This window comes from Protomyctophum parallelum, assembly GCF_964188405.1.
Source record: "Protomyctophum parallelum genome assembly, chromosome: 4".
NCBI lineage: Eukaryota > Metazoa > Chordata > Actinopteri > Myctophiformes > Myctophidae > Protomyctophum > Protomyctophum parallelum.
The window spans coordinates 43,829,099-43,842,320 of NC_139700.1; the positions used below are offsets into that span (position 1 = coordinate 43,829,099).

At 40.5% G+C, this 13,222-nt stretch overlaps 1 protein-coding gene across 2 annotated transcripts; it reads left to right on the top strand.

The window, feature by feature from the left end:
* The first annotated feature begins 399 nt into the window (after positions 1-399).
* LOC310857881 (troponin I, fast skeletal muscle-like) lies at positions 400-12,054 on the top strand. Of its 2 annotated transcripts, XM_083763845.1 has the most exons (6): positions 400-1,666; positions 3,177-3,216; positions 5,971-6,099; positions 8,163-8,252; positions 10,870-11,046; positions 11,713-11,990. In XM_083763845.1, the coding sequence occupies exons 1-6, from the start codon at positions 1,659-1,661 to the stop codon at positions 11,779-11,781; spliced, it is 513 nt and encodes a 170-aa protein (XP_083619971.1). In that variant the 5' UTR covers positions 400-1,658; the 3' UTR covers positions 11,782-11,990. The 2 variants fall into 2 exon arrangements, with proteins under 2 accessions (XP_083619971.1, XP_083619970.1); XM_083763844.1 differs by lacking the exon at positions 400-1,666 and having other exon boundaries at positions 1,690-3,216; positions 11,713-12,054.
* The last annotated feature ends 1,168 nt before the right edge of the window (positions 12,055-13,222 follow it).

A 13,222-nucleotide genomic window follows, 5' to 3' on the forward strand; every position in this document is an offset into this window, starting at 1 on the left:
CCCCCCAAACCCCTCCTCCAACCACACCAATTGTGTAAGACGTGTTTTACTGTATTCCAACATAACTCGTATGTGGAGGAGGGAACCCGATCGGTCCTCCCTGGAGACAACTTCCTCTGTGAAAATTTACGAGGTGAGTTGGAGAGGTATGGTGGTATTTTGGGCCCCCGTTGGCCTATTGGTCTGAACTGTCTCAACTTCCATAAAGAGGGCTTAGGGTTTCTGCTGAGCCAGCACTTAACACCCTATATACCCTGTTTAATCTTTTCTGTTTGTCACTTGCCAGTGTCTGTCCTTCTTCCAACAGGTCTTGTCCTTCTGTCCTCTTCACGTTACAGTAGGTGAGTCTCTCCTTTTCTCTGCCCCTCTACCTGTGCTTATTAACACTAGCATGTCTGAGAGGTCATTTTGACAGTTTTTATTTTAGATTTTGAAGTTGATTATCTTTGGCCCATGAAGCTTTCAGAAGGTTCCCCCTTTCATGACCATCATCATCCATCACCATTCCATCATCTCAGACATTTTTTGACATCTGAAATTTAAGCACATGCTACTTGTGTCTGATTTTACTTCAGACATGCTAGTGTTAACACTAGAGCACAGCTTCCATTGTTATTGAAAATTAGCAGATAAAATGATAACCGGTTGAATTTTAATTTCAATAGAGCATGTTGTGGGGTTTTTGTGTTTTAATATTGCGATGCAATGCTGAGGTGACATGTGACCTTTGTGTATGCGTGATAGGAATTGGGATCGAGTTGTCATTTCTGAGATGTTGGATGATATGATTGATTTGTGTGATTGTTCTTTGAGCATGGCCGTACAGTAACAGCTAAATGGTCATTCAGTTTGAAAAGCCAAACTATAATTTCTTATTTAATTAATCCATATTATTGTTTCTTGCTTGAGAATCACAAATATAATAAATGTTCAGATAGCTACAGTTTCGTGCTCAGTTGTCTAGGCTTGTTTTCAGCCTAGACATTATTTAGATTTGAATTATTTTCATTCATAAATCCATTGTTTTATTGTTGGCTTAAAATGAGACGGGGATTAAATATGTGTGATTACAACTTTTACCACCAAAAAACATCTTTTAAACGTGCTATGGCCCCATTGCCTTGATATGGCCCCGGTCGTGTCATTGTCTTGGCATGCATATTTACGGCTATTTTGATGCATGGCCAGTATAGTTCCTGGAATTGGCTGGTGTGTACGTGAGTAAAAGTGTGTTATGCTCAAGTCGAATTTGGTGTTAAAGGTCCTCTCTCCGCGTGCTCCGCTCCACATATTTTGTTCCTACATTGGCATTTGCTTTGGAGACGCACTGAACTGCAGTCTGGGAAGTCCAAATACCAAATGGGCACTGTGCGCAGTGGGGCAACTGCTTCTAAGTGAAAGGGCGAGTATTTGACCCTGCCATCCCAAATTAGCTGGATTTTGAATCGCTGGCAACAGGTTTTTAACGATTGTAAGATAGATCATGTTTCATGGGTCCGTGATTGATCAATATTAAGACAGGAGCAGCAGTGTCGTGTTCTTCTTGTGTGGAACAAGTGTCACTGTACTTTTGGCCACTGCATGTTGTAAGATATAAGCTTTACTGACATAAGTTATCTTCTTTAAACAGGGTGTGAACCAACAAAACAACAGCCAAAATGACTGAGTAAGTATTCCTTTCTTGATTTAATGACATATTGCAGATTGCCACGAGCCAGGATCGAGCCATCTACTATTTTTTTCTTTACTTTTTCGAAATATCTTGAAAGTGTGAGAACTACTGATTTAGGAGTAATTTGTACTGTAACTGACTGACTGACTTTCCCTCAGTTCCCTGGTGTTAATCCAGTCAGACCTGTAATGTGCAGGGATACTCAAATAGCTGAACCTTTACAAAAAGCCAAGGGCTAGTTGATAAAATGACAACATTAATGATACAGTACTTGATAACGCCTGTCTTTTATTTGCTTTATATCCACATAACGTATGAAAAGACAAGTGCAATGTGCATTCTTTGATGCATTGGCTTTCCATTTCTATCCTGTCAATGACACAATTTGTAATGAACGTAATTTGCTACATTTTCTCAACTGTTTCCAGAAAACAAACTATAATGTACATTTGTCTATATCTGTCTACATCTGTCTATATCTGTCTATATCTGTATATATCTGTTTATATCTGTCTGTCTGTCTGTCCGTCTGCCTGCCTGTCTGCCTGCCTGCCATCAAGTGAGAACAAGTGAGAACAGTCTTTCAATTGCTTCACAATGTAATTTATGACTTGGCCCACATTCAACACAAATGGCTTTTTTCCATGAAATAAACTTAAAATAATTTAAAATACTCTACCTGAATATAGATTACCCGGCATTCTGTCTGTTTAGCTACCAAGTGGTGATGATGCTGTAGTTAAGTAGAGCTACAGTACATATCTCTTTAAAAACATCCATCCATCCATCTTCAACCGCTTATCCGTAGTCGGGTAGCGGGGCAACCAGAGAGCTCCAAGCTTCCCTCTCCAGGGCAATATTAGCAACTTCATTCTGGGAGTTAATTTACAAAAGTTATTTGAACCTAGTTTAGAAAGTGGGGATAGTAGATTTTAAACATCGGTTTGCACGGACCACTCAAAGGCAGATGTGTCCTTCAGTAAGCCACGGAATAATGATCAATTAAAGAAAATGTGGAATGCTCTCAACGACAACTTGAAGGGTTGTACAAATAATGATCAATTAAAAAAATATTATAAAAATAATAATAATTACACAATATGAAGATGACAAATAGCATAGGATTTGACTTTGGAGTTAACATTTCCTTTGCGGCTTTCATTGTTCATTCATTTGTTGCTCGTTTTGTTTTGTTTGTTTGATTTGTTTTGTTTAGAGTTGCATCTTGGTTGTATGCGCAAATCATCATCAAGTATACTTTTTTTTTTAAGTGAATAGGGGCCATGTATTTATAAGAATGTATACTTCTTCCAGCTCCTTTTCGCCTATGGGTGTATCAGACATTCATGAATGCATGAATGAATGCATTACAATGCATTACATTTTAAACTATAGTTCTCAAATCCTGCAAAAAATCTTGAAAATCGTCCGTTTTCAAGATGTTGGAGTTTGAGTATCAATTATATATTGGTTGTACTGATTGTGTTGAACGTTTCTGTTACAGGCATAAAAAGATGACATCTAGCCGAAGGGGCCATCTGAAGGTAAGCCTCCACACTAGGTGTAAATCCATGGTTTTACATCCCAAAAGAGATGGGACCATTTTTCATCTTTATTAATTTGGCAGTGGTGGAAAAAATACTCAATTATTTTTACTTAAGTAAAAGTATCAATTCTCCAATATAGAAACCTATACAGGAAAAGTTTAGAGAAGGTTATAGGAATAACTTTGAAAGAAAATTGCATTACATTTTCGGGAGAAGTTGGGAGTCTTTCGGTTCTGTGGCCAACAATGGTAACCTGACTCCGTCAGATTGCGGAAGTATTGAGTTCACCAGTTCCCTCCTCCTGTCTGCATCTGGGATCTCTCAAGCAGAAACGATGAACCCGGAAGCAGCGGGACAAACATTTGAGATCTCCATAATCATTTCGAGTTGTAGTCTTGTTAGGTTGTGTTTACATTTGCGCTGTGGCAGCGCTTCAATATGTCACAAGTCTCGTGTTGATCCCGCCCTTAGAGTATAATATATTTATAGAGAAGGCACCCAGAGGAAATCTTGAGGCGAAATGGACATAGTGGCCGAATGAAGGTATTGCAGCCTGGCCCCAAACACATGAATGCGCTGTCCGTTGACTATCATTGTACACGTTCACGACGGACGACGCTCGTGCGCGTTCAACGGCAGCGCGTTCATGTGTTTGGGGCCACTCACCATTGCAATCCGTCCCAGAATGCACTCTGTTCCTACCCGGAAGGAGGAGTGAATCCGCCTCATGCGCTTTTGAGCAACTCAATGCAAGTGGATGGGAGGAGAACTCGGGTGTCTTCTCTATAGATATATATACTCTATGATCCCGCCTCTAGCGGCCTCATATCGTTCCGGCCAGAATTGGACCGGAGTACATAATCTCTGCTGGTAGAATGCAAATGTTGTCCAGCAGGGGGAGTGGTTTCACCAGGCTACAACAATGGGGTCCTTGATATGATAAAGTTTGAGAACCAGTGTTGAGTTTGTCAACTAAAACTATGACGAAATATCGACTCCCTTTTTTCACTGACAAAAATGAAGCTATGATAAGACTAAATATACTGACAATTTCGTCAAAAATAAAAATGAGACTAGAATGTTAGGGAAGGACTAGTGGAGAAGAGATCCAGTAGAACAAAAAGACAAGTTTGCGGTTGTGTGCAGGTGTCACTCCGAAAATAGCTGATCTACAAGCTCACAACGTGTCACAGCCGACACGTTGTGAGCTTGTAGATCTGCTATGTTCGGCACACAGCTAAAACATTCATTTCAACGCCATCACAGCCGTCCAAAATACATTTTAGTCGTCATCAACTGTAGACTAAAATCTTATGGTATTTAGTCAACTAAAACTAGACTAAAATAAAACATTTCAGATGACTAAAATATGACTAAAACTAAATGGAATTTTATTCAAAAGACTACGACTAAACAATATTGAGAACCAATGCTGTGGTACAGTGTGGAAGAAGTACTCACATTCCATGTTACAAGTAAAAAGCACGGAATTAACAATTTACTTGAGTAAAAGCACAAAAGTATTGGTATCAAAATGTACTTAAAGTACAAAGTAGAAAGTACTCCCATTTCACACGTTTTCAAATGTAAACAAATGTATACAAATCTTTAGAAATATAGGGGCTGAAGTGGTTAGAGTATGTTTTGTAATAATAATCAAAATATACAAAGTAACTAGTAACCAAAGTTTTCAATTAATATAGTGGAGTAAAAGTATAATATTTGCTGCTGAGATGTAGTAGAAGTAAAAGTACAACAAAATTTTGAAATACTCCAGTAAAGTAAAGAAGAAAAAAACTCAAAATTGTACTAAAGTACAATATTTCAGTAAATGTACTTTTACTTTACACCACTGGCCACATGGTCACCATTTTACTACTATGATAGAGGATATGCATCGAAGTGATATTACAATGTGCCTCAATGTTTTAAAGAAGAATCTGATGGCTGTAAACTTTTTTTTTTTTTTAAGATATTTTTTTGCGGCTTACGCCTTTTATTGATTTTTGAAGGGACAGACAGGGGTGACAGGAAACGGGAGAGAGATGGGGGGATGACATGCAGTAAAGGCCGTGTCGGGTCCGGGAGTCGAACCCGCGGCACACTGCGACTGGATTACCAGTCCGGTGCCCAGACCGTTACGCTACGGCCTGGGCCGATAGCTGTAAACTTAACACTTTTATCACTTTCATAATTTTAGGCATTAGCAGACACTCTTAATCCAGAGCGATTTACAGTAAACAAGCTAAACACGAGATAATACATCAGGCAGTAATCTAGGGTCACCAGTAAGCCACTCTCCCGGAATAATGTCACTTCATTATATCAGCACTGTCATTGTCTCATATAAACAGGGGGGCACAGTATTATTACTCAAAGGAGCACCTGTACGTATCCTGCCACAACGTTATGCTGCTTTCACACTGGAAGATGCAAAAGATACTAAGATGCAAAGCTGCACAGTGTATTTGTAGTCGTTAAGCAGCAGGAGGATCCCACTAGCAGCAGGTGTCCGTTTATCCTTAGCACAACCACAAACGTCCAACACAATGAATTACTCACCTAATGCTGCAGGTTCCATGTTTAATTCCAACGTGTGTAACCTACATTGTTTATCATGCATGGTTTTTCATATTGTAGCCTAAATAGCCTATAAGTCGCTAACGTGGCGACTGATACAAACTATAGGTTGCCAGGTAACAAACCTGGCATCTGTCTAAATTACATCCTATGTAAATCTTTCCCATCCAGAGTTTGATGCTCGTCATCGCAGCAGATTGGTTAGCAAACGAGAAGAAGGAAACCGAAGAGGCGAGGGGGAACTACATGAATGAGATGTGCCCTGCCCCAGACATGAGTCTTGACCAGGCGGCACTCATGGTAAGATAACAACCGTAGACGCACTTACACACAATGCATTGCGTAAACCAGTGGTTCCCAGATGTTTTAGCTCAAAACCCGTAAAAGAGAACTCAGACGTTTGCCCCAAACTGGTGAAAATACCAGAGCGACAAGCTTGAGAAAAAAAAGGTGGATATTTACGCGACCCCTTTAAAATTAAAAAGGTGGTGTGACACAAGTCCAGGGGTGCCGCAGAATACTTTGATAATATTTGGAATTTATCCATATCACTTCAGTTTAACCTCCATGAGTTACACTGAATTCTTGGTGCATTATTTTAATCTGTGGGCTTTGTAGATCGGCTTTTTTGGCGAATGTTCCCCCCCGGAATAGAGATGCTGTGGTTCAAGTGGTTAAACCACAATTCCAGGCCCGGACGGTTAGCTCAACCGTCTGGACACCTACAGTAGGCTGCTGAACCAGCCGGACGGCGTGCCTCCTGTCTGTTCCCTATCAATAAAGGCAGATAAAGCCCCCCCAAAAAAACACAATTCAAGTCTTAATGGAAACAGATATTATCTTGAGTTTTCCTCGTGACGTACTGGAAAATCTCAAATAGATTAGATTATTTTAAGAGGGAAAGATTCACATATTTATGTAGCGAAATATGACACACGGTTCTAAAAGAAAATAACAATGTCATTCAGGGGTGCGTGTCTCAACGCAGAGGGACAAGCACTGAGGACATGTGTGGAATGGAATGCAGCCTAGTATCTTTATGAGAATTCTGTTCGCTTGGGTGCCATTTTAAAAAATGACCTTGGAAGGTATTCTGACCAACAAGACGGTCTCTCCGAGTAGTAAAGTGAACATTCTGACATACAAGCTGCATATACCACAGTGTTAAAAATATTTCCAAATGACACTGTTTTTGTAGAAAACTTGTATGCATGTTATGCCGGTTCTAGGCATAAGCAATATAAGCGGTCGCTTAGGGCCACAACCACTAAGGAGGCTACATCACAGGGAGATTTTTTTTTTAATGTATTCCATACGCCACATGTGGCCCCCACCTTCACTTAATGCAACCCGCAGGTTAATATCGGGATAATGATAATATCAGTTTGCAATTGTAACAGCTGAAATCAATACTATATTATACAGTAGTATTGATTTCAGCTGTTACAATTGCAAACATGACCCGCTTTAATTACTTCAGTCTATATTAGTAGCTTAATGGCTATAGTATAGTCTTGTTTATGTCCAATATATTTGCATTTAAGTTAATAATACACATATAAATGTGATTTAAATTAAATAAAAATATTCAGAAATTCAGAAATAGTTAAAAGTAAAAAAAAAAATATTGCAAAAATAGCAGATCTATGAGCTCAAAACGTGTCACATTTTGAACTAGCTACAGCTATTTTTGACTATGAGTGAGTGTGAAATATAGTGGCCCACCATCATCAAAATTTCCCACCCCTGCCCTATCCAAAAACTAGTTATTTTATTTTCAAATAAAATTAAGATCTCACACAAGACAACAGAATAATTTGATAATATGCCACATGCAGTTGAATGCAAGTTGCAAATTGCATTATGCAATACACATGTGGCCCACTGCCCACAGGTGAAGTGGTTTGCCGTTGATTGCAGTTAGTTGGTTGTATTGTTGGCACAGTAAAGATGATAATAATCTAATATGATGTGTGTAGTGCTTTATAGATCTAGCCTCTTAATTTTTATCTGAAAGTGCACCAGATGGAAGCATTTTCATCACATTTTTCTTCTTCTGGAGTCCAGGGGGGTCTGGCGCCCCCTCCCGGCGGGGCAGTGCGTGGGGGTGCCACATAAAATAATCTTGCATAGGGCCACCTGACTCCTATAGAACAGGCCCTGTGTATATAGGGCTTAACCCATTTAGACCTCAGATTCTAAAAAGAAAAACGCCTAAATGGTGACCTACATTTTCAGAAAAAATAAAGATGTTGCTATATACAGTATAGTAGCAACATATAATGTTACATTCAAAGGTATAACTCAGAGAAGGGGTTACAGGTGGTGACAGTTGGTTCCTAACGTTTGTTTGCAATTGACAGGAACTCTGCAAGAAACTTTTCTCATCCATCGACCATTCTGATGAGGAGAGATACGACATCGAGGCCAAAGTGAATAAGGGCGACAAGGAGGTACAGCAGTCGAAAACCACTGACAACACTGTCACAAAACACAGTCACAACACCGCCTGAAGCCTCATTTACACTCCATTGCACACGCATCGATATAAAAATAATCTGTTCTTTTTGACAAGCGACAAGGGAATACATTTATATTAGGCTTTAAGACACATTTCCCATCACCATAGGTGGGATCGTGAGGCCACTGCCAAGTGAAATGAGCAAAAAGGCAAAGAAGAAGAGCCACTACCGCCCGACCCGGAAGTGATATCCTCCAATCTCCATATCTGTAGTCTAGCCCAAGGAAGCTCTGAGAAGGAAGGGAAGTGGTCACGTGACTGGGCTGCGCCATGACACTTTCATGGACACTTTCATGGGAACCAAACTCACACCGGAAGTGCAATGAATACATGGCAGTGAATGGAGCCGGCTGGACCAGTTGAGACCTTTTGTAAAGTAATCACTTCTGGAAAATAACATAAGACATATCACAGGTTGTTTTCTAAATCACTTACTTTTCGATGTGCACAAAGTGCACAGTATATAATTTTATCTGAGGATCTAAACAGCAGCAGTTATCGTTTCTGGCTCTGAAGTATCGCGAGATTTGGCTGCCAGACAGGAAACGGTGGGACGTCTCGCGATACTTGGTGCGTTCAGAAATGTACTTTGTGCTCTTTAGATACCATACCTCTATAAAAATTACACAGTGTACACATCGAATAACAACACAGCAGACAATAATGTGTTACATGTCTTCTGTTATTTTCCAGAAGTGATTACTTTACAAAAGGTCTCAATTGTTCATAAATAATGTTTGTTCATGAGCTGGTCACTGAGCTCTCATTGACTTCCGGGTAGTTTGGCTCCCATGAAAGTGTCCATGAAAGTGTCATGGCGTAGCCCAGTCACGTGACCACTTCACTTCCTTCTCAGAGCTTCTTTGGTCTAGCATCACTCTAGGCCGTGTACCAACGCACAGTGGATTCATTTTCTTAGCGCTTGGATTAATATTTTATAAGATCCCAAACATCGTACTTTGTCCCATTTTGAGCAGAAAAGAACACGCATGGGCGCGTGCACAGACCATCGAGATGTATAGGCTGTTTCTACCATCCATGAGTACAAAAAATAATAATTAAAATATATATTTTTAACTGGATTAATGCTCTTTAATCAAATCTCGTGATTGTCACAGATGGATCAAATAGCAGCTATACACAAGATATCTCGAGGTTGGCATGGAACAAGTTCACAATTAAGACAAAACACGTGTGAGCACGTGCCTAGGACGTCTGTGGACGTCCTAGCGACGTCCCAGCGACGCGGGGCGAGATAAGAATATTCAGAATTTTTCCTTTTTTATTTGGGGCATTTCGCTTTTCGCTTGCCGTATGCTAACGCTCAGTGCAACTATTAGCTTGTCATTGACTCCCATGTTAGCGCGGCGGAAAGAATGACTCGTATCTCCTAATCCAGGGCGCTCTCCGTGGTGATGAATGGATCGATATGCTGGTGCTTCATTTCTGCTCCTCGTCCGTCTCTCCCGCAAAATATGAACGCTTTTTGGAGCGTAAAACAATATATTAAGATGATCGGGGATGTGAGGTCCCTTTGTAAAGTCAACATTTTTAGGCAAGTGTTTCCTGTTTCATGGCTTTCAAAGTAAAAGCGATCAGACAACTCTGGCACTCTATAGCCTTTATTTTGAAGGCACTCCCGGTACTAAATGTGTTAATTTAGCCACATAGATCTTAACCCATTCTGGGTGGGAACCCCTTTTGGTGTTTTAAGCACTATGTTATACTTTAGCTATTGAAAAATAGCAGATCTACAAGCTCATAGCGCGGCACCGAGTGTTGCGCTACGGGTTTGTAGGTCTGCACACAGAAGCCAGTGTGCTGCCTATGCAGCACACAGGCACTATGCCCTTTTTGGGAAACGTGACAACATATACATATCATATACTGTATACATATACAAAACCTAGGTTAGAGCAGCACAGCCATACTGCCACTACGTGTCCTCATTGCAACGTAAGGCCATAGGAGGCCGTGTCCTCATTGCCACCTAAGGCCTCCTGCATCGCATGAATAAATGTATAGAAGCAAAGCCGTTTCCCTAAAGCCTTTATAGCCTACACACACCTGTCGATCTGTGGCAGTATAGTGAAACCATTCGCAGAGATGTGTGATGTGAGTGGTGACTTAATTTCGTCATCTCATTTAAATATAAAAATGTCGTAATTAAATTAATATTTTGATCTCAGCATCATCTAGAGAATTTCAGCCATCTTGCCATATTCTTTTCAGATTCTTTGATCACTCGTGACAGCCCATTTAGGAAAATTCGGTTAATATAACTCCTTACGCCATCTTCATTTTGCTGCTGTTTCGACCACGGCCAAAAGAACAAATCTACAAGCTGTCGACAGCCATGGCGCAGTGTAGCTAGTACTAGTAGTTAGGAACTAAATGGACCCTTAGGGGTGTACAGATGGAACCCAATTGATTGGGTTCCATTTGTACACTTTCACAGTTACATTCATGTCTTAAGAGCTCTGCAACTGAAGTATAGATCGCACAGAAATAACATTTCTCTACTAATCTTTCTCTACTTTCTCTACCAGATTGAGGAATTGAAAATGAAAGTGGTTGAGTTGGCCGGAGTCAAGAAGCCAGCCCTGAAGAAAGTACGCATGTCTGCTGACGCCATGCTCCAGGCTCTGCTCGGTGGCAAGCACAAGGTCACCATGGATCTGAGATCCAACCTGAAGACGGTCAAGAAGGAGAAGAAAGAGGACGATGTGAGTGTCAATTTGACATAAACAAATACATAACCTAATCCTTGAACTATCTTTCATATAGGGCCCTATGAAATATCTCACTGCCATATATAGTTATATAGGCTATTCTGGAGTTTTTGTTGTTGTAGAATTGTGGAATTCTCGTAAGCGTTATTCATAGCGTTATTCATGGTCACATCGGTGGTGATGTGACCACCGAACTACAACATGACGTCACGAGCCGCGGTGAAGAGCAAACCACCGCCAGCCCTTCTCTCTGTTTTTACTCACCACCGTTCAACGTTATTTCAGCTCCGGTGGTCAGCTCACCACCGGAGCGGTGGTCACCTCACCACCGAAAATCCAGACTATGAATGAGCCTTTATTATACCAAGCACTCGGGTGTGTTCAGAGGAGGGAAGCCGGGTGGGGAGATTGATATTCGTCACGAGACTCACGACACATACTATTACTGTACATACACACACCTGCCTGAGGCCTCCCGGGCGGGGCTCCTCCTCGCTGGCAGATGAGCCAGTAGGATATGACGCCAGTGACAACACACAGACACGTGTGTGTGTGTGGGGAGGAATTTATTTACACGAATAAAACATTTCCGGTATGTGTATAACACGTCTGCTCCGGGTTGCCATGTCAGTAACACGTGTGTTTCTCTCTGCTCAACAGGTACCAGTTGGCGACTGGCGTCAAAACATTGAGGATAAGGCTGACAGGAAGAAGATGTTTGAAGGATAAGGCTGACAGGAAGAAGATGTTTGAGACATCCTAAAGACACCATGGCACAGTGGCAAGGGAGGAGAAGATGTTTGCATCTGAGGTCTGACTGACTGATTTTGCTGTTGTATGTTGACGTTGGGGGGTTTGTTAATTGTTGTTGTTTTGTTATATACAGTCATGCACTGTACACGGAACGTTAAAAGAAAATGTACAGGCTTCTTGCAATCATTATAAATAAATGCTTTAATTTAATACATAGTTTGTTTTCTATTTTTGTATGACAATCTAGTGGATACTGTCGTAGTTGAAGGGTGCTGATGATGATGAATGTGAGTTTCTTTTCACTTGTGATAAAAAAAGGTAGTTCCCCACAGTAACACGGCGCTGGACTCAAACTTAATCAAGTGAAGGAAAAGGGAATATCCACACACGATAAACTGCTCTCCTATCTTTATTTACAGTATAAAATAGTGAACGTTTCGCCCGTGTAGGGCTTCATCAGGTTCTGATGGAACGTGTGCAGACATTCCCCTTTTCTTTCTTTTCACTTGTTACCAATAGAAGGTGAGATATTTTACAAGACCAAGGCTGTTTGAGAGAATGAGGTTGCTTGAGGTAATAGACGATACATATTGCTTATCTATGCCACCCTTTCAAGTTTTCTAGTGAGTTTAAGAGTCAATTTTGGATGTATATCTTCTAAAGCTGGACTGCATTTCCAGATGTGCTTATAGCCGAGGAATTTGTGACCAAAATATGGTCTTCAAATGTTCTGGTCTAAAAATGTTATGACAGGACGCTTTTCTATATGGGACAGAATAGAGTTCAAGGGAGACACAAAGAACTACTTAAGCTACAGAACCATTGGGGTCGACGCAGGTCCTTGTTGTGGTTGGATCTGTCGTACATTCATGAAAAATCGTAAACGTCACTTTACTTTCAAATTTATGGAACGCTGTCCTGATAGTCTGTACAATGATTTAGAATTCCCCGATATCCTGAAAGAGTTTGTGAGTTTAGTTCAAACAGAAATGTTTATTGTTTTTATGATCCTCAAGAGGTCAGTAGAGTCACTCGTGCTATTTCTCCATTTCCTACTGTAAATTGTCCGCAAAGATATAAATGCTTTCACAAACAATTTACCATTTTAACAGTATGGTCTTCATGGTGAGAATCTCTTTGGGGGATAATGTGTGTTGTGTTTAACCAAAGGTACTGAAGCCCTAATCGATCATTACAATATTGCCTCATACATTTCCCAAATGTCATGCAAGACAATGAATGGATCATTTTTCCACATCGTAGTATGGTTACAATGGTGTTCAATTGTATTGCGGAAAAACCTAAAGCACACAGAGTTAGACAGTTCTTTATTTTATTTTTACACATTCACCGTCAGATAATCTGTCATGAGTGATGCATTATATGTGATGCATATATGTCTAAAAACAGACCTATT

What these genes read in the sequence shown, in the direction of transcription:
- LOC310857881 (XM_083763844.1), top strand. Translation starts at nt 3,112, where the DNA reads ATGTTGGAGTTTGAGTATCAATTATATATTGGTTGTACTGATTGTGTT. An exon ending in GCCGAAGGGGCCATCTGAAG is followed by an intron (nt 3,217 to 5,970) that starts GTAAGCCTCCAC and finishes TTTCCCATCCAG; the next exon opens with AGTTTGATGCTCGTCATCGC. An exon ending in TTGACCAGGCGGCACTCATG is followed by an intron (nt 6,100 to 8,162) that starts GTAAGATAACAA and finishes TGCAATTGACAG; the next exon opens with GAACTCTGCAAGAAACTTTT.